General features: G+C 40.3%; 1 protein-coding gene across 1 annotated transcript in view; it reads left to right on the forward strand.

The window, feature by feature from the left end:
* Positions 1–9,809: 9,809 nt before the first annotated feature.
* Positions 9,810–22,457, forward strand: part of IL20RB (interleukin 20 receptor subunit beta) — a gene marked incomplete at its 5' end in the record, with an annotated part of 32,105 nt that continues 19,457 nt past the window's right edge. Inside the window, 3 exon segments of the mRNA XM_079705384.1 lie at positions 9,810–9,833; positions 9,835–9,925; positions 22,152–22,278. Of these exon segments, the coding sequence (XP_079561510.1) occupies positions 9,810–9,833; positions 9,835–9,925; positions 22,152–22,278 (242 nt within the window).

Below are 22,457 nucleotides of genomic sequence, written 5' to 3' on the forward strand. Positions count from 1 at the left end.
GGTGTATGGGTGAGAGGATACTGTAGCATATTTAATCTATTTCTGTACATCACAGAAGAAAACCAGTTATATTTTATGGTCACAGCTTTTCCCCCCACTATAAATTCTGGAGATTTAATTTAAGCAAAGAACTTTCAATATTTTAATAGAAAATACTTACTAAAACCACATAACTTAGTAAATAGTAGAATGTCATGAGATTTTAAAATATTTCCCCAGTGCTGCCTATGCAAATGAGTGTTTCCATTCTTTAATATGAACAGACATTTAAGACACCAGAATTACTGATTCTAAAATTGAAGTTGTCTAATTCATGAGGTTTTTGATTTTGGTTTTTTTTAATTTGTTTTATTTTAAATTTTTTTTAATTCTCTAAATCTTCAAATCATTTAAAGACTTACATTGCCACTGGGTGGCAGCCCTGACTTCTCCCACTAAGCAATAGGAGTTAGCAAATACAGACATTGTACAATTTTCTATCTTCATTACATCTGCTTTTAAAGCCTTTTAATTCATATTTCATTATCTTCTTCAGCCCCCTTTGTTTATTAAGATTATTAGTAGGCAAGTTTAATGGAAACAAAAGTCATGTATTCTTACCTTTTTTGCTGTAAAATCACTTGAATATAAATTGAGGAAAATAGTTTTAAAGTAGTTGTAAAATGACTAGGTAGCAAACATCTTTTTAATTTTAAACAAACATTTGATGATGCTTTCTTTTTATTCTCCACCCCTTTGTGGTCCCCACCCCCCAGTCTTCCTTATTTAAAAAATGGATATTTGTTTTAAAAAAAAGAGAGGAGCAATTCAGTTACTACTTTGTATCACACACATGAGCTATTTATAGCAAACCCTGCAGAGCTGATGTTAAGGATTTTGAGAAAGTAGCTAGGAATGAGTAGCACTGGAAGCAGAATGCATATTTCTGTGCCATAATTAGATTTATAATAACGAGGGAATTCCTAGATAGTCCATGTGTGCCAATAATAGCTATTGTGTGCTCCTCCTATTATGTGATGAAACCTCACTGGGAACTACTTAATGTTCTACTTCAACATTTTATCAATTTTTTATAAGTCTTAAAACCAATCTTTACATCAATGGCTATTTTTTAAAAGCATGAATTAATTTTCTTAAGAACTAGAACTATCTTAGAAAACATCTACATAGCTAGCTAGTAGCAGGACTTGTATTAGAAACCAGGTTTCCTTATTCCCAGCCTGATACACTCTATATTGTGACACATTGGCTTCTGTGTGCTTGTTTTTAGACAAGGAGGAAAGTCCTGGGAAGAGCAGTATTACAGTAGTTTTCTTCCACCTGTGAGGAGATGCTTAGCTATCTATTTTAGCTATCAATCATAATACACATAACCCTGCCCAACCCACTTCTACAAGTAACTTCTCCAAAATCTTGGAAGAAGGTTTTTCGGAACTTTTAATAAACTCAATGACAAAAAGCTATTGCTGCTGTAGCTATTATTTGGTCATAAGTCCTTAAGTTCAGCTGAATACATATTCACAAACATATATTACACATCTTTGACTATACACAGTCACACAGGCACCTGGCACTATTAAAGATGGTGTGTCACAGACATATCACTTAAAATCAGAAGGGCCTAGGTGCAATCAACTGCCATTGCTGGAAGAATAAAAAGCCTAGCAGATGAGCAACTTGGATTGTTAGAATGATGTTATCCTCATAGATATGTGGATAGATCAGTGGCACATAAGTTATCTCCAGCGTTAATGCTTTAATTCTATCATTTAATCCAGAGATTGCAAGAAGCAGGGCCACTACTGTCTGTGTAGGTACATTGTGAGAATTAGGAAAAGGCACCTCTTCTCTGGGCAAGCCCAGCCACTTTTTTTGCTGTTGAGAAGTCCGAAACTCACCACCACTACCCTTCTCCCATCTTGCAAGGTGCCCTGTTCAGAATACAACCAATACAGTTCAACCCACAATGCTTAAAAAAGTAATTGTTAACATTTTAAAATTGGGGGATTTCACATAAAATCCAGAGTTCTGGTTTCCCCTGAAAAATGAGAAGCTGATAATACTAAATTGAATTCCCAGAAGGCATCAGATGGTATGGATGCTTCCCTTATTTTTACCAATGCATATGGTTAAAAACAAAATTAAAAGTGTAAAAAAGGCTCTTTCCCAGCCTTTATCCCCCTAGTTCAAGTCTCCAAATGCAGTTACTGTTACTCCGTTTTTCCTGTAACTTGGAGTTATCTGGAAACTTACCATTTTGCAGAAATGCAATGTCCAAATCAGTAAATTAGGAATGTAGCCATTACACCATGCTTTAACTTTTCCACTTTAATACTTCGCTAGAAGAAAGGGAGATCCTTTGTAATCCTGTGTTTATATACATCCTTTAACTGTTTTCGAATGGTTTCACAACTGAGGTTGCTTTTAACTTAAAGTACATTTGATATAAGATAGATGACATCCTCCTTTTATGTTTTGAACAGCATCCAGTGAACTTTTTGAAAATGCCATATTACTGCTTCTGGGGAAAACCTGTATTTTATTCTATTGCAAGGCAAGGTAGGAAGCTGCTCTCTTCTGATAAACTGGTTCTATTGGTTTAGCAAGTTTATATGACTCAACTCTGTCATCTTCTAAACTCTTACAGACGAGCATACTGTGCATACTCCACACCCTAGTTTTTTGCTGTTGACCTAAAACCAAATGACCAAGAAATATATTTTTCTTGTTTACTAATGAGGGGTCCTTTTGATTTGAAAGTGTACAGTTTGCTGAGACTTGTTTGTTTAATGAGTAGAACATAAACTGGGCTTGGTGAGGTTTTGAAGAGCAGGAGGAGGAGTTTTTGTTATTATGGGCGGTGTTCACGAAGGTAAATGTTTTAAACCACAGTGTCTTTTTGAGGGTATGTTTGTTGGCCGGAGCACTTTCATTATCTCAAATACTTCAGAATTGGCCTGATGCCTACAAAGGATTCACATAAACATTTAATTTACCTGTTGGACTGGCTGATTTTCTAAATGTTTCCACTCAAATTACTTTTTAAAGCTGTTTTTAAAGCTCCAGGGAAAGCTGGTCTCAGTATTTTGAAATAATGTTGCAAATTTTATTTGTAGTTATAACTACAAAGAAGACAAAGAAAGAGTGAGTACTCAATTTCCTCTCCATGTTTTCTTGTACCTCATGGGATGATAATGACTCTTGAACAGGAAAACAAGCATAAATAGACAATTAAGAATAGACATCTAAGGTAGTTAAGGTATTTAGTTGCTTTAAGTCTCTAGGCTCAGAAACTATGTAGAACATTTGCAGATAGCTTTCGGGAAATTATGGAGACAGGTGGAGTCCAGAATGAGACTGAAGTGTTGTCTGTTTTAGGTTAAATACCGGAATGGTTATTAAATTTATGGTTTTTTTGAGCATTTGTAGAAGAAATTAGTGATCCCTGAATAAGCATGTCTTTTCTTGGAGCAAGTAATGCCAAACATTTACTTGTTTTGATATGGTTTCTAGACTATAGATAAGGAGGATGTTGTAGAAAACAAGTACTGATTTCATCAGTGCATATGCTAATCACTTGGCGTCAAGATGAGAAAAATACTTTTTGAACGGTTATATCTATGTGTATGGTTTTGTGTCTTTGTTCTGCTTTTGGAGATACTTATCCTTCAACCAACCATCCAACCACCTCACGTCAAATGTTTGATTGTGTAGGTGCCAGGCTGTTCTAACCTAGCAAAATGATAGTGAAGAAAATGGACAAATTTGTCCAAAAGCTGTCCTAAAACTTTCATTTCTAGTGATGTAATGCCTAATGGAGAAGTGCTATGAAGAAAAAACAGCAAGATGAGGAGGTCGGAGAGTGAGAGTGGGGTGTTAATTTATATAGGATGGTCAAAGGAGGCCTCATAAAACAGACTTGGAGCATATGGTGTGCTTCACTCAATAGAATCACTGATGACTAGGATTAAACCAGTGAATGACTGAAACTACAGCAATCAAAATCATTTGAAAATTATTAAGATCTTCACTATTACAGAGCATTGTTTCTGGTTTTCAAATTTTAGAATTGAATAAAATGGTATTTGTTTTATTTAAACATGGAACTTTTAACTACAAAGGACTATTCTGAATAAGGCCTGATTCTACATCTTAAGAGGAGTTGTTGGGAAATGTCACATAGAAAAGAATCAGTTATAACTACAGGAAGGAGGGCAGTTTGACAGACTTAAGGGTTTTAATTCATCACCCCCTAAGGAGAGAATTGAGGTTAAGGGAGGTTAAATTCCTGATGTCCTGCACTGGTGCCAGACAGTAAACGAGGCAGGAAGTTGAAGAAGAAAATAGTGTTCAGAGGAGGCTGAAAAAGGGCTGTAAGAACCCTGAAAACCAGAGCTTGAAAGTCTGTGCAAGTTACATCTGGAGCAGACTCAGTGGAAGCGGGAGTTAGAAAAATCTATGACAAGGAGAATTCCACTGTTTAAATACACTGTGTTACTTCCAGAAAAAAAATATAATAGTAATAATTGAGACAGTGGGTTACAATTAAATGTCAGATGTGCTAAAACCCCGGACATAGATATTTAGGAATCTTGGTAAAGGGAAGAGAACTATTTTGTGTTAAGTAGAGCAAGGAAGGGTTATTGCAATTAATTGACCACGTGGTCTGTGCCAGGGCACCAGGACCTACCCTGCATTTGCACGACCCTAAGAGTGAGTGCCTGAAATTTTGCACCCTGGTGCCTCCCTTGCTTCATTCTAGTCCCAGCCCTATGGGGCTCAGAGGGCTTAGGATTCTCTTCCTTGACCATCAATCTCCTTTTCCTTCCCCACTCTTTACTTTTCCACAAAAACCTTTAACTCCTTGCTTTTCCTTCCGTAATTAAATATTCAACCGGCAAATAGTGTAATAGGAAAAAAAATTCCTATTTCTAGACTGTACTTGTTTATGATAGGAAATAGCTTTGTTCTTCCAGCGGTTCATCTTCAGGCATAGGTGACTGATCATCTTCAACTCTGGAAGGCTGTGGAAATTAATCTGAGAAGTGCAGCAACAGGTTAGAGGATAGTTTGGTTTTGGCATGTTGCATTGACAAAATATCACAACCAGCTGATGAGAAAGTGTAGAAAGAGAAGTTCCTCAAAGCCAGAAGAGAAAGGCAAGATCAGAGTCGGGGATCCAGGCAAGGGTAGGGGCTATCAAGTGAGGCACGGCCCTCCAGAGGTTCTCACCCAGTGGCATGGCCCATGCAGAGGTGGATCGTCTGAGTTCCTTGATTCATGGACCAGTCCTGAGAGGAACTGCCATTCAAAAGCTTGTGGCAGGCAGGTAGCATTACCCCTCAGTGCCCCTAGAGGTGTGCTGAGCCCAGGTCAGAGACTCTCTGCAGTGGCTTGTGAAGGATTGGCAGGCAGTACTGCCTTGTCAACATGGCAGTGCTGGGCAGGGGCATCTTGACATGGACCCATGCCCAGGTTGAGCTATCTTAACACCTCAAGGTTTGGTGAACAACTCTCCTTCCTCCCCCATCGCATAACTAAATGAGTCTTGTTCTTTCTCCCATTTTCTGTTTACTTTCCTTTTCCTTTTCATCCTCAGTCTGTTTTCCCCTCAACTTTTCCATCCTTGGGCCTTCCCATGCCATTCTCCCAGTTGGAATGCTTAACTGCAAGCACATCTTTCCTATCCAAATCCAAATGGGTACATCCTTGGAATTCCATATTGAGGATTGTCCCTTCTCTAAAGCCTTTGCTAATCTCCTAGATCACTAACTCTTTTACATCCCTCAGACACATTGAGCGCCCTCCTTTGATACTAATTGGGAGGCAGTAAGGTGAGTGAAAAGAACTTGGAGTTAGGCAGATCTCTGTTGGAATTCCTGTCTCCATCCCTGACTGGCTCTGGGATCTACAGTAAATAAACTTCAGATGTGTCCTCATCTGAAAAGTTGGGAATCAAATTTTATCAATACCTTGCAAGTCTGTCGTATAATATATGGAAATGTGTATAGAGTGCAGGGATCAAGGGGAGGGTGCAGCAAGTGTCCTTGACCTTGATGTAGTTAAAAGATACACAGCGAATACTTATTGTATACTTTGCCAGATTCTGTTCCAAGTGTACCATCTCATATAATCCTCACAACAGCCCTATGAATTAGGTACTATTATAATTGTCTCCAATTTACAGAGGAGGACATTAAAACATTGTTTAAAAGACTTGGGGAAAAAAACATAGCTAGTAAGTGGCAGAGCCCCAATGCCAACCCAGACAGTCTGGCTCCAGAGCCCATGATTTTAACGACCACCCTCTAATAGGTGTCACCAACTGGAAGCTTTTCTTTGCTGATCCAGGGGCCAAAGTGAAAGACGGGCAGCCCACAAAGGGCCAGCCAGTCAGAGCAAATAAACCCTAATGTATTTATTGTTAATATTATTAATATAACAAATGCTTAATACAGCATTTGTGAAGACCTACTGTGTTCCTGATACTGTGCTAATGTGCTTTGTCTACATTCTTTAATTCCCACAAATCTTATGCAAGACATCATTGTTTTATAAAAACGACGCTTATAGAGTTGCTTTCTTCCCCTTCACATCAAAAGAGTACTACTTTTCCCATCCAATCCTCAGCCTACAACTCTCTAGCTTCTGATCCAAGTTCTCCGCTGAAACTCCTCTTACTGAGATTACAAATGACCTTCTAGGTGACATAAATCCAGGAGACATTTTTTGATAATTTACTCAGTGACTCTCTACTGCACCCCCCTTGGTGATCACTCCATCCCTCATCATTTCCAGGACCATAGTTTGTTCCAGGCCCACCTCTCTGACCTATTTATTCCCTCTATATCTTCCTATGTCATTTTGCTTGTGCTGGTCCTTTAAATGCGGGTCTTCTCCTGGAGCGTATCCACACATCTCTTTAATCTACATACTCTCCCTGAATGTTCTCACCCACTTCCTGGTCTCAGCTACCAATGAAATGCTGAACGTACGGGAAGTGGTGCCATACCCTGACACTCATAAACTGAGACAAAGATCATTTGAATATTGGAGACTCCCCCTGCCCATATGAGCACCTCAAAGTCAAGTGTATCAAGCTGAACACATGGAGCCTTTTTCTGTACCATCCCCAACCCTGCCTGCCTGCTCCCAGCCCACCCTCCTTAACATTATTTAGGTTGAGGTGCTGTCATCCACCTAGTTATTCAAACCTAGAATGTGAAAATCATGTTTGCCTCCTCCTCCGCCAATCCACTCAACATCTAGGAGCTGTCAATTCTACCTCCATCATTTGAATTTAGTCACTTCTCTCTACAGACATGGGAAAACCTAGTGGAAGCCAACATCTCTCAACTGGCTGACCCACATCCCTACCTCCTGGCCCACCTGCCTCCAGTCTGGCCGCTTCCACAATTTTCTCTACCCTAGTCATAAATTTTTTAAAGCTCAAATACAGGGAATGACAGATTAGATGTGAGCTTTCAACCCTTTGACCCTCATTGCCTCAGGGTAAACTGAGCACCTCAACAAGGCATTCAAATCTCCCTCTTGAATCCTGTTTTTGTCTGCCTTTGAACCCCATTTCTTGCCACTCCAACCTTGCTCTCCAGTTGCATCAAACTTCTTGTGGTTTCCTAAACACACTATGGCTGGCTGATTTTTTTCAGCATTTAATACTCAGCCCAAAGTCACCTCCAAGAAGTCTTCTCTGATCCCCCAGGCTGGGTTAGGTGTTTCTCTTTAATGCTCCTTTATTCCCTTGTGAATATTTGTCACTTCATTTTCAGTATTGATTTGTGATCATTCTCATGTCCATTTTCTCCACTAGGTTTGGGTTGAGGTCAGGAACTATCGAATTCCCAGGATCTAGTACATAATAAGCCCTTAGTGAATGTCTGTTGAATGAATAAATAAGTAACTTTCCCAAGGTTATATTGTAAATAAATTCTGACACTGGAACCAAAATGTGTTGCACTCTAAAATTCTGTTCTTTCCACTGAAATGTTTGCACATGTGGAGTGTTTAGAGTCTAAAAAACTGACATTTTAAGGGGCCAAACCCTATCATAAGATTTTCCTTCCAATTTAAAAAATTTAAATAAAGTTTTCAATAATACATTCATATGGTTCAGTAATCAAACAATATAAAAAGATAACAACACCCACAAGAATTGAAAGCAGGGTCTTGAGATATTAGTACATCTGTGTTCAGAGCAGCATTTTATTCACAATAGCTAAAACGTGGAAGCTAATCAAGTGTCCATCAGTGGATAAATGGATAAGCAATACATGGTATATGGACTATTTTTCAGCCTTAAAAAGGAAGGGAATTCTGCCATACACTACAAAATGGGCAAAACTTGAGGACATTATGCTAAGTGAAATAAGCCACAGAAAGACAAGTACTGCATGATTCCACTTATATGAGGTACTTAGAGTAGTCAAAATCATAAAGACAGGAGTATAATGGTGGTTTCCAGGAGAGGGGAGAAGGCGGAGTTATTGTTTAATGGATATAGAGTTTCAGTTTTACAAGATGAAAAGAGTTACGTGGACAGATGGTGGTAATGGTTGTACAACAATTTGGATGTATTTGATACCACTGAACTGTATACTTAAAAATGGTTAAGATGGTAAATTTATGTTATGTGTATTTTACCACAATAAAAACAATTTTTTAAAATCCCCAAACAAACAAAAGGTAGTGGAAAGAGTCTCATTCCCATTTTTCTCCTCTGTCTTCCCAATTCCCACTCCCTTTGCCCCAAGGTAAACAGTCTTGGTAGTTTTATCTCCTTCCAGGTTTTCTTTTTGCAGATGCAAGCAAATATGAAGCTGTGTATTCTTCACCTCCTGACTCTATAAAAGATATTTAGAAAAAAATTTTTTAACTTCTCTACTTTTTTTTATTTTTATTTTATTTTTTTTGCGGTACGCGGGCCTCTCACTGCTGTGGCCTCTCCCGCTGCAGAGCACAGGCTCCGGACGTGCAGGCTCAGCGGCCATGGCTCACGGGCCCAGCCGCTCCGTGGCATGTGGGATCCTCCTGGACCGGGGCAGGAACTCGTGTCCCCTGCATCGGCAGGCGGACTCTCAACCACCGCGCCACCAGGGAAGCCCTCTACTTTTTTTGAAATGGAGATGTAGAAAAAGAGCTAATCAGTACCTAGCTTGCATGAACTCACAGGAGAGAGAATTGGAAGAGAACAGCTATTTGATGAGAAGTTCAGATAATCTTGCCTGCTACTGCCAGGGGTTCCTCTGGAGACCACCAGGATCCCCCAGGGCAGAGCCTACGATCCAGGTATCTCCCCCATGTGGATTCTTTTTTTTTTTTTTTTTTTTTTTTTTTTTTTTTTTTTGTGGTACGCGGGCCTCTCACTGTTGTGGCCTCTCCCGTTGCGGAGCACAGGCTCCGGATGCGCAGGCTCAGCAGCCATGGCTCACGGGCCCAGCCGCTCCGCGGCATATGGGATCCTCCCAGACCGGGGCACGAACCCGTATCCCCTGCATCGGCAGGCGGACTCTCAACCACTGCGCCACCAGGGAGGCCCCCCCCATGTGGATTCTTAAGCTTCCCAGAGTTATCTTTTCTCTGGAACTCTCCTAGGCCACACCCCCTGATGCAACATCTGGGTTTGGGCAGAAAGGAGGGTGCTGCCCAGCCCGCCTCTTCTGAGGTGTCTGGGCTGGCTCCTCTTTCCAGAACAATTCAGGCTTTACAGCGACTCAGACTCAGCTCCAACTCCTGCGTTCCGAAGCAAGGATTGCTGATATGGAAAGAGTGCTTCATTCTGGAAGGAAACAATGTTCCAGGTCAAACTGAGCCTGCCAAACAGAGACCCTCACAATGGTTCTAGAAGAAATCGAGACAAGTCTTATCATGTGGTTTTCCTACGCCTTGATTCCTTGTTTGCTCGTGGGTAAGTATGAATCAGAATACCGCCTACAGTCTGGGACTCAAATATATGTTAAGAAGGTGAAAAATACTTTCCCAGGGTTTGGGGTTGCAATATATGCGTAGAACATCTTATGTCTGTTTTTGAAAAGGTTTCTCACCTCCTAATCCTCCATCCCCACAGAGAAAAGACCTGCATTCTGTTTAGAAATCTCTTAATGTCCACAGAACAATCTAGGAAGATAAAGCATCAGAACAAATAGTTTAAAGGTTAGCAGAGATCCATGCATTTTGTTATTTATCTTACTATTTAGTTTTAAAAGCCACAACATAGTTATTATCTCAGTCTTTCTGTGTGTGCCTCAGAGATGTTCACTGTAAGGACAGGTTTAAGTAAAGATTCTAACAAAATACACGTGAATAGAAAGACATAATTTGCAACCTTAATATTGGGTACAAGATTTATGAAAATTGGAATTCTCTCCTGGTCACTTCAGAAAAGGTAGCAGTCAGGTACTCCATACCATTTTGAAAAGTATTTGGTTTGGGGCATTTTGCCTGCCAGTAAGATTACATAATTTTCTCAGCTCCATTCTGGCTGCTTGCACCTACATGTTATTGTTCTGAAATCGCAGCTTTCGCTTTTGATGTTTCTTCCTGTCAAATAACGTTTTTAAGAGAAATTTCTAATTTGAATACACCAAGGTACTAGGCACTTTGCAGTGTCTGTGGGTGTCTTGAGTACTTTCTTTTTTTTAACACTGAGAACTAATTATTCTAGTTAGTTTAAATCACGTAACAAATCAGTGCCGAGGTGATTAGCAAATGTTTAGAGCCGACTTAAACATCAAATATATGCCTGTGTAGCTCAAAACCCTTCACAACTCTGTCTCAGCACATGATGAGCAAATTTGCTGTTTGTTTCATGACACACCATATTTAGGCCCCAATCCTATTTCTCACTACTCCTTGAACACAAGCATGGGCCACAGGCAGCTGCTGTCTTCACAGCTGGCACATCACCACCCCCCCATTTCCTCCTCCTGGTCTTTATTATTGTTCTTTCCCTCAGAAGCTCCGTCTCCAGTCCTTACCCCATCCCAAACCCATCCTCCCATCATCATTCCAGATGGGTCCCTGCTGCTGCAGACCCTTCCCAGACCTCTCTCCTTTGATCCTTGACCCCATGTACTCTGTTTCAGTGGGTTATTTCTGTTTCCTGCGCTGGCCTGAAGGCAGGGCCTAGGCATCTTTCCTGGCATCCCCACAGCCCCTAGCATAGGCTCAGCATGTTAGTTGATTGGTTAGTTACTTGATTGATTGATTAGTTGGTGGCACAAACAAGTTGCTAGGAAAACACTCCTCCACTAAGCTAAAGGGAGAAGACGGGGTGGCCAAATGAGAAGGGGAAAGGCCAGCATATTTTTCCTGATTTTTTTTTTTAAATTGAGGTATAACTGACATGACATTATATTAGTTTCAGGTGTACAGCATAATGGTTTGATATTTGTATGTATTGTGAAATGGTCACTGTAATAAGTCTAGTTAACAGCTGTCACCATACAGATTTTTTCTTCTTGTGATGAAGACTTTTAAGATCCACTTTCTTAGCAACTTTCACATATGCAGTATAGTAACTATAGTCACCATGCTATATATTACATCCCCATGATTTATTTAGTTTATAACTGGAAATTTACACTTTTGATGCCCTTCACCCACTTTTTTTTTTTTTTTTTTTTTTTTTTTTTTTGCGGTACGCGGCCTCTCACAGTTGTGGCCTCTCCCGTTGTGGAGCACAGGCTCAGCGGCCATGGCTCACGGGCCCAGTCGCTCCGCGGCACGTGGGATCTTCCCGGACCGGGGCACGAACCCGTGTCCCCTGCATCGGCAGGCGGACTCCCAACCACTGCGCCACCACGGAAGCCCCACCCATTTTTTAATTTGACATTTTCTTCCGTGAGGTGGTCCAGTCTCTTAAGCCTTTTCCTGAAGACTCCTATTTCAAGTAGACCTGGAGGTGAGTACTCTTCTGACACCTGTACACTTACACAGGAATGAAAACAACAAACAAAAAACTACAACCACCAGCCCTGTCCCCCTCACCCCCCCAAAAAACCCCAAAAAATCCACCAGCGGTAGAAGCCACAAGGATGTCAGAGTGAGAAAGACCTGTGTGTGAGCTTTGACTTGTACCACTCGCTGGTTCAGTGAATGTATCACTTCAGTTTCCTCATCTTCAAAATGGTCCAAATAGCTACCTTTCGGTTGGGAGGTGGCAAACGAAATTATGCAAACAAAGGCACTCTGAAGATGTTACTTTTCATCTGTTGGTTATGCAAACCGGTGGTGGAGTCAGCAGTTATTTGCTTTAGCTGAGGTTGCCTTTACGCAATTTTGACCATTTACTCTGGACTGTGTAGGAGCCTGCAATGATTTCTGCAATGTCTAAATGAACTTCTACTACTTACTCTAGATCCTTGGGACAGATGGGTAGAGGTCTTGCTCTCTTTTACAGAACTTACTTGCCTTGCCCTGTCCCTTTCAAATAATAGTGTGTAATTCAGGAAACTGATTCCCACCACCAATAATAATAATAATAATAGTAATAACAGCAATAATAACAGCGACAATGACCATCGCCACTGCCATTTATGACTGCACACTGTGCTCTGGATTAGCAAAAATGTCCTCTTGACATCTCACATCAATCCTGCAAGGCAGGTGATATAACCCCCATTTTATACCCTAAGAAAGAGAGGCTCAGAGAGGTTCAGCTATTTGCCCAAGCGTATACATCTAATAAGTGGGAGAACTGGGATTTGACTCCGGTTCTGGCTACAGAGCCTGTGCCCTTTGTACTTCTCTGCAGAAGAAGCTGAGACATTGAAGCAGGCCAGAAAAAGTTTGGAGGGACAAAGCAAAAGGAATAAAGAAGATGTTGCTATGTTTTCTGACACATTTGCCATAAGGGCTGTTGGAGGTAAAGGTGGCAGAACAGAGCCCAAACGAGGGGAGCTGACAGCAGACACAGTGAGGGGAAGCCAGCATGGCGGTTCCAGGGAGGAGATACAAGGGGTTCTGCCTGGGAAATGTGCCCAGGGACTTTGTGGCGGGCATAAACCTCAGAATGAAACAAAGGTCTAATGTGAGATAGGAATTCGGGGGGAAAAATCAGGCCGAGGCTAATTTCACTAAGGAGCCAAGACTTGGTTCACCTGTTTCGTTTTCATTCATTCTGTATTTCTGAGCGCCTGCTGTGTGCCGCGTTCTGGGTGGTTAGATATGAACAAAACAGTATTTCCTGTCTTCAGGGAACATAAGAACCTGCTGGGAAATACACCTAAGTCTTTAGGTATTTATCATTCATAGTTTTTTTTTTTTTTATTGAAGTATAGTTGATTTATAATGTGTTAATTACTGCTGTATGGCAGAGTGATTCAGTTATACATATATATACATTCTTTTTTATATTCTTTTCCACTATGGTTTATCCCAGGATATTGAATATAGTTCTCTGTGCTACACAGTAGGACCTGTTTATCCATTCTATATATAAAAGCTTACCTCTGCTAACCCCAGCCTCCCACTCCATCCCTCCCCCAACCCCCTCCCCCTTGGCAACCATCAGTCTGTTCTCTATGTGCATGATTCCATTTCTGTTTCATAGGTAGGTTCATTTGTGTCATATTTTAGATTCCACATTTAAGTGCTATCATATATCGTTCATAGCTTTAACTATCTTTCAGGTACCTGAAGTAAGGTCTAGATCAGTGGTTCTCAATCTCAAGTGCACATTGGAATTAACTGAAGAGCTTTTAAAAGTACAAATGCCAGGATTTCACAGCCAGAGGTCTGATTTAACTAATCTAGGGTGCTGCCTGCTCTTTGGGATTTTTCAAAACTTCCTGGGTGGGGCTCCTTAGAGAAGTGGTTTATTCCATAACTGGGAAGAGAAAATAGAAGTTTGGAGCATCTTGTGGTAAGGAAGGAAGTGCTCAAAAAAGGATGGGAGCCAAAATGCAACAAGTATCCTGGATTAGATACTGGAATGAGAAAAGGACATTAGTGGAAAATTTGGCAAAATCCAAATAAAGTTTGGAGTTTAGTTAATAGTAATGTACAATGTTAGTTTCTTAGTTTTGACAAATATATCATGACTATATAAGATGTTAGCATTAGGGGAAGCTGAGTGAAGGGTGTACAGGAATTCTGTGTACTTACTGTCTACATTTTTTCCCTATAAATCTAAAATTATTCTAAAAATTAAAAGTCTATTAATAAAAATAACATGAAAAAAGAGAGTGAGAGATGGGAGTAAGTCAAAAGGACACAAAACCCAAAAAAGCTCCCAATGGCCAAAGCTGGAACAATTTGAGTAACAAAATAAATAACGATAGAATAAAATTAATTTCCATTACAAATGGTGGAGAAGGAAGAGCTATTTCTTACAGAATTCCAGTTAACACATAGAAAATCACAATTAAAACATCACAGCAATGATTGTTGCAAGTAATATCCACCAATAAACAGAAAAATTAATGGATGAAAGGTGGGGGAGAAAGAATATTTGCATAGTGTCACAGTATCTCCTCTAAGTTATTTATTAATTATGAAGGGGAAAATGGTCATTTTACAGTGAAGACACCGCCTTAACCAAGTGGTCAAGGTTAACACCACCAGTAATAAGACATAGTAACATCGTGTATTCCCTGTGAGTATGTTCCCAAAATGCACAACCTTAATCAAATCATGAAAAAACATCAGACAAATCCAAACTGAGAAATAGTCTAGAAAACAACTGACCAGTACCCGTCAAAAATGTCAAGGAAAGATTGAGGACAGATTAAAGAAGACTAAGTATAGATATGACAACTAAATGTGGGATCCTAGATTGGTTCCTGAAAAAAAGGAAGAAAAGAAGGAAGGAAGGAAGGCAGGCAGGAAGGAAGACTTTAGGGGAAAAAATCAGTGAAATTCGAATAAATACTGAGGCTTCATTATTGATATTGAGCCAATGTTAATATCTTCCTTTTCATATTTGCACTATGGTCATGTACATCTGGAAGGCTGAATGAAGGGTAATATGGGAGCTCTCTGTACTATTTTTGCAACTCTTCTGTAAGTCTGAAATTATTTCAAAATAAAACTTTAAAAAAACACCCACAAAAACCACCTCCCCAGTGATTCTCATGGGCAGCCAAGGTTGAGAATCATTAGAACTCTATATACCAGCGCTTCTCAAACTTTAATATGCTTATGAATTACCTGGGGGATCTTGTTAAGATGCACATTCTTGTTCTGTAGGGCACAGGTTGCAGCCTGAGAGTCTGCATTTCTAATAAGCTCCTGGGTTTTGTGATGCTGCTGATCCAAAGACCACACTTTAAGATCCTGAAGCAGTAGATCACTTTCCTGAGGCACGAATTGGTTTGCATACCTTTTATTTTTATTTTATTTTATTTTATTTTATTTTACAACTTTATTGGAGTATAATTGCTTTACAATGGTGTGTTAGTTTCTGCTGTATAACAAAGTGAATCAGCTATACATATACATATGTTCCCATATCTCTTCCCTCTTGCATCTCCCTCCCTCCCACCCTCCCTATCCCACCCCTCTAGGTGGTCCCAAAGCACCCAGCTGATCTCCCTGTGCTATGCGGCTGCTTCCCACTAGCTATCTATTTTACCCACTAGCTATCTATTTTACGTTTGGTAGTGTATATATGTCCATGCTTTGTCACAGCTTACCCTTCCCCTCCCCATCCCGGTATCCTCAAGTCCATTCTCTAGTAGGTCTGTGTCTTTATTCCCATCTTACCCCTAGGTTCTTCATGACATTTTTTTTTTCTTAAATTCCATATATATGTGTTAGCATACGGTATTTGTCTTTCTCTTTCTGACTGACTTCACTCTGTATGACAGACTCTAGGTCCATCCACCTCATTACAAATAGCTCAATTTCGTTTCTTTTTATGGCTGAGTAATACCTTTTGAAGCTGGGGCGTGGGCACTAGTTACTTAGGCAGCGAGTGATGCCAGCAACCTGCTTAGCAGCCATGTCCTAGCTCAGCCTTGCTCTTTTCTTCTTCTGGCCACATACAAGGGGATTCTCTTGAAATAATTTACTGTATTCGAGGGAGACATTTTAGGGTATCGTGTCAGTTCATGGTATCAATATCCCCTGAAGTGCAAGCCCCATGGGGTAGTCAGAATGATGGTCCCCCAAAGACATCCACGTTCTAATTCCTGGGACCTGTGGATACGTTACCTCTTATGGAAAAAGGGATTTTAAAGATGTGATTAATGTTATGGGATTTTGAGATTAGGAGATTAGCCTGGATTATCAGGGTGGGCCCAATCTAATCACATGGGTCCTTCAAAGCTGAGAACCTTTCCTGGATGCAGTGAGAGAGAGATGGGAGGACAGAAAAAGAGGCAGGAGAACTTTGAAGCATGAAAGGGACTCAACCAGCCATTGTTGGCTTTAAAGATGGAGGAAGGAGGAGCCATGCTCAAGAAGGTGGGTGGCCACCAGCAGCTGGGAATGGCAAGAAAACAGTCTCCCCTGGAGCCTGCAGTCCTGCCAACACCTTGATTTCAGCCAATTTAGACCTGTATAAGATTTCTGATCTATGGAACTGGAAAATAATAAATCTGTGTTGTTTTCAGATACTACATTTGTGGGAATTTGTTACAGCAGCAATAGAATACTAATAGGCCGCAAGAAAGAGGGATCAGCTTTGTGAATGCAGCTCTATGCAAAAAGTGTTGTTTAGCTACTTTCTGCCACACTGAGCACCAGAATCTTAAATAGTCACAGTCACCTGGCTCAAGTCTCTACTGGAAACACCCAAGAGGCTGCACCCAGTGGGCCTTCTTGAGATACTGAGTCAGACTGCTAGAACAAGAACAATTCTCTACAGTAACAGGAGCATAACTATTCACAAGGAACCAAATGATTATACAGAAGATATTCCAATATCTTGGTCTAGCTCCGTTGAGAATTCTCATCCAGTGTGGCTGAGGAAATAATTATTCCCAATTTTGCACCCTTCTCGCTGTGGCCAATATGTCTTTCCTGTTCACACTGTAAGCTTACTCTCCCCTCCCGCCTTGAGTGCATTCTTTGTTTTTGCATTTACTCATTCACATCAGGAAGAGTCTCTATTAACTGGTTTCTTCAGAGACTTGACTTCAATACACATTACTCCTGGCTGATAGATGACATTTCTTGTTAACGAGAATGGTGGGTAGATAACAAAGTTTTCTTTTTCTCCACTGAATTGTGTTCTCAGGACCACCGTGAGCCTTGTCTAACAACTGGAGGGGATTCACCTATGAAACCCTTCATAGGTGAAAGGAGTTACTTTCAGCTTGGAGTCTGAGCTGAAAATAGACTTCCCTATTTAGTGTCCTAGCATAAAATGGATCTTTCCTCATGTAGGGCCACCATGCTTTCTATGTAACCCAATTAAACATCCCCTGGCATCAGTAGTTCATAGGCATTACTGATTTTCCATCTCATTCCCAATGTCTATGTGTGCTACATAAACAACAGCGAAACAAAGATGGAATTTGGAATATACGGTACAAATGGCATAAAGATATTGAAGATGTTGCCTACAGGGCTCAGAAAGAAGCAGTAGTTTTCATTTTAAGACAGGAATGAGACTGAGTATTTTGCCCATAGTGGAGTTAGATTTGGAACTTCACAGGTAGGAGAAGACAGTTACACAAGTGCAAACTGTTGCATAACATAATGGAGCCACCTAAATTTTGGGACATCTCTTGCTGTTGTCCTGCCTGTGTGCCCCTCATGAAGAAAGATATACCCAGAAACTCAACCTCAGAGTAGTTGCTTAAAGCCCTGATGAGTGCCCTTGTCATTAGGACACACCTAATCGTTAGGTCTCCCACCCTAAACAGGTGTCCCTCACTGATTTAATTGACTGCACCTAATTCTACAACTTTACTTTTCTCCTAGGTGCATTTCATCCTGTTTGAATTTATCCTATCATGGTCTTTTAAAATGTATCCTGTCATGCAGATAATCAGAATTAATGCTGATTTTTTAGGTGTGATGACATTATGTTTGTATTTTTTAACTGAAATTTTGTTGAGGTAATTCTAGATTTATATGCAGTTATAAGAAATAATACAGAAAGCCCAGTTTCCCCAATGGTATTTCGCAAAACAATAGTATAGCATCACAACCAGGATATTGATATCATTGATACAATCCACCTGTCTTATTCAGATTTCCCCAGCTTTAAGTGCACTCGTTCGAGTGTGCGTGTGTGTGTTTAATAGGTTTTTGTATTTATCACCACAGTCGAGATACTGAACAGTTCCAGTATCACAATGATACTCCTGTTGCCTTTTTAGAACTTCCCCCTACTGTGCCTTTCCCCACTGTTCCTAACCCCTGGCAACCATTAATCTGTTCTCCATTTCTAAAATTTTGCCATTTCAAAATGTTATAAAAATAGAATCATACAGTATGTAACTTTTGGGGGGTTGGGTTTTTTCACTTGGCATAATTTCCTAGAGATTCATCCAGATTGTTTTATGTAGTGATAGTTTGTTCCTTTTTATTGGATATACCATAATTTGTTTAACCATCCACCTGTGGGCATCTGGGCTGATTCCAGTTTGTTTATAGACATTGTTGTGCAGAACTTGTGTGACATAAATTTTTACTACTTTGGGATAAATGCCCAAGAGTGCAATTGGTGGGTTGTTTAGTAATTATAAGTTTAGTTTCACAAAAAAACTGCTGAACTATCTTCCAGAGTGGCTGTACCACTTTATATTCCCACCAGAGATGTATGAGTGACTTTCCCTGCATCCTCACCAGGGTCTGGTATTGTTACTTTAAAAATTTTTAGTCATTCTGATGGCTGTGTGGTGCTATCTCACGGAAGTTTTAATTTGCATTTCCCTAATAGCTAATGATGTTGAACATCTTTTCATGTGCTCATTTGCCATCTGTATGTGCTTTTTGGTGAAATGACTCTTCATGTCTTTTGCCCATTTTCTAATTGAATTGTTTGCTTTTCTACTGTAGGGTTTTGAGTATTCTTTGTATATATATTCTAGATATGAATCCTTTGTGCAATATGTAGTTTGCAAATACTTTCTCCCAGTCTGTATCTTGTATTTTCATCCTCTTAACAGGGTCTTTTGCAGAGCAAGATATTTTAAGTTTGATGATGCCCATTTATAAATGTTTCCTTTTATGGATCTTGCTTTTGGTGTCAAGTCTAAGAAATCTTTGTCTAGGTCTGAAGATTTTCTCCTATGTTTTTTCCTAAAAGTTTAGAGTTTCATATTTTGCATTAAGTCTATGGTCCACTTTGAGTTAATTTTTGCAGAAGGTGTGAGATTTAGGTTGAGGTTTTTTATTTGCCTGCAAATATCCAATTGCTCTAATATTATTTGTTGAAAAGGCTACCCTTCCTTCATTGAATTGCTTTTGTACCTTTGCCAAAAATCAGTTGAGCATATTTGTGTGGGTCTATTTCTGGGATGTCTATACTGTTTCATCAATCTATATGTCTATTTCTTTGCCAATACCACACAATCTTCATTACTGTAAGTCTTAAAATTGGGTAGATTGATTTCTCTCACTTTATTCTTTTTCAGAGTTGTTTCAGTTATTCTCGTTCCTTTGCCTTTGCTTATAAATTTTAGAAAAAGCTGGTATATATCTACAAAAAACCTTGCTGGGATTTTGATAGGAATCACGTTAAACCTGTATATCAATTTGGGGAGAATTACCATTTTAACTATGTCAAATTGTTTGATTCATGAGCACAGTATGTCTCTCCATCTATTTATATTTTCTTTGAAATCTTTCACCAGCATTGTGGAGTTTTCCCCATGCAAATCCTAGATATGTTTCATTAGATTTACGCCTGAGTTTTTCTTTTGGGGGAGGGAATGATTGTAAATAATATTTTAAATTTCTGTGTATAAGTGTTCATTGCTAGTATTTAAAAGTACAACTAATTTTTAATGTTTATCTTGTATCCTATGAACTTGCTGAACTCGCTATTAGTTTTAGGAGGTTTTTTTGTAGATTCTGTGGGATTTCCTACATAGCGTGCAAATAGGGGGAGATTAATTACTTCTTTTCCAATCTGTATTGCCTTTTACTTCCTTTGTTTGCCCTATTACAGCTGCTAGAACTTCTAGTACAATGTCGAGTAAAAGTGATGAGGGTGAGCACCCTTGCCTTGTTCTTGATTTTAGGGGGAAAGAATTCAGTCTTTCACCATTGAACAAAATGTTAACTGTAGGTTTTTTATAGATGGTCGTTATCAAATTGAGATAACTCCCTAATGTTTTTGACTTGAAGGAGAGGTTTTTTGTTGTTGTTGTTTTCTGTTTTTAAATCATGAATGGATGTTGAATTTTGTAAATGCTTTTTCAGTGTCAACTGATATGATTGTATGATTTTTCTTCTTTAGTTTGTTGATGCAGTGGATTACATTAATTGATTTTCAAATATTGAACCTGCCTTGCATACCTGGAATAAATTCCACTTGATCATGGTGCATAATCCTTTTATACATTGTTGAATTTGGATTGCTAGTATTTTGTTGAAGATTTTGGCATTTAAGTGCATGAGATATATTGATCTGTAGGCTTTTGTTTTTTTAAATACATACTACCTTTACCTGATTTTGGTATCAGGGTAATACTGGCCTCATAAATTTGTTGGAAAGTGCTTTTTCCTCTTCTATTTTTTTGAAGAGATTGTATAAAATTGGTGTTAATTTCTCTTTAACTATTTCATAGTATTCTCCAGTGTAACCATCTGGGCCAGGAGATTTCATTTTTGAGAGTTTTAGAATTATGAATTAGAGCTTTATATTTACATAGCTTTATAATCTTCACATATCTGACTAGGGAAATGTTTTGTCTACTTTACCAGAGGAAGGATGTCAGAGAGGACCACGCTCCACCTTCCCGTGTGACCTCACTGCAGCTGGCTCTTTTCCTTTTCATCCCTTGGGTGATTACAAGTTTAAACGTGGGGAGGGCAGGAAGCCTCCCTTGTGGGTACCCTAGGTGTTTCCTCACAGGGCAGGCCGTGGATGCTGAGAGTGAGATCAGGATGCACCACGAGGGTCCTACATTAGAGAAGAAGCGAGGGCACCAGGTGGGGTGTCCCCGGCAGCACCCATCCTCTCGTGGTTACAGCGCTGGGTAACGAACAGCAGGTGCCAATCTGGAGATTGAAAAGTCCCAGACAAGGGTCCCAGCCTCATACACACCATGCTGTCGATGTTATCACTGCAACTGTAACAGCAAAGGGAGGCAGCTGTTGGGCATTAAAAGAAGAGTGTGTGAAAGTCGGAGGGGAAGACCATAGCGGAAGATCCAGACTGCACCCTGGGTTACACGCAAGGATGAGCCCTGGGGCTGCAAAGTCCTTATGAGGGCAGGTTCAGCTTCACAGGCCTCTTTGATTCTGTGTGCAAACTGTAGACCCACTGTGTGCACACTCTGAACACACAGCTGTGTGAGCAGGTGCTTGAATCCCGGCTGGCTCAGAGGGCTGCAGGCTGCCTGGGGCGGAGTCTCCCAGCTGGCTTGGTGCCTTTCTGCACTGGACTCCTTCCACGGCAGACCTGAGCCTGCACTTCCCAGATGGCAGCTGCGCCCTGTTTGGCCTTCTTGGGGACACAAACTAATTGCTTTGGTACCTGAGGATGGCAGTAGCAGGAGAGGGTGGTGATGAGAAGCTGGCAGGAGCCGATATGGGTTTGCCATGTAAGGGTGGGCGGCTCAGGTTTACGCAACTTGCTTTAGGTCACATAGTAAGTGGCAGAGTCAAGGCCTGGATCTAGATCAACGTGACATAAGGGTTGTACATAATGTGCTTCAGTTTTCTCATTTGTACAACAGAGAAACTAATGGTCCTTACCTCCCAGTATGGTCATGAGGATTAAATGAGGTAATCATGTGACAACCTAGCACACGGCCTAGATAGAGCATGGTAAGTGCTCAATAATATTAGCCATTATTATTATTAGCATGCCATTCAATCACCAAAGGCAGAATTACAATGATGATAGCAAAAATTTAGCATGAACATAAGTATGGTGACATTAGAGTTGTTTCTAGTTCCGAAGCATGTTTGGCTTTTCATTAGAAACTAACTTGAAGCTGTGGCATTTCCCCCGATACCAGCCCCCTGAGCTCACCTGTCAGCCTGTCTATCTGCCTTGGTCCCAGATGGAGTGGCTGTTCTGCCTGCCCCTCAGAACCTCTCTGTACAATCAACCAACATGAAGCATGTCTTGACATGGAGCCCAGTGATTGTGCCTGAAGAAATAATACACTATTCTGTCGAGTACCAAGGGTGAGTTTTGTTTTCTGTTTTCTCGGTGTTTGTTTTTTTTAGTTTTTCTCTTTTAGACATTAGTTGATTCCTCTCCAGGAATCACAACCTTCATTCCAGAGCTCAAGGAGGCTTTGTGAGCCCAGGGAGAGGTTATTTCCCATGATCTGCATCCTCTGTCTGCATGGGCACTGAGAGAG

The sequence above is a fragment of the Hyperoodon ampullatus genome, assembly GCF_949752795.1.
Source record: "Hyperoodon ampullatus genome assembly, chromosome: 5".
Lineage (NCBI taxonomy): Eukaryota > Metazoa > Chordata > Mammalia > Artiodactyla > Ziphiidae > Hyperoodon > Hyperoodon ampullatus.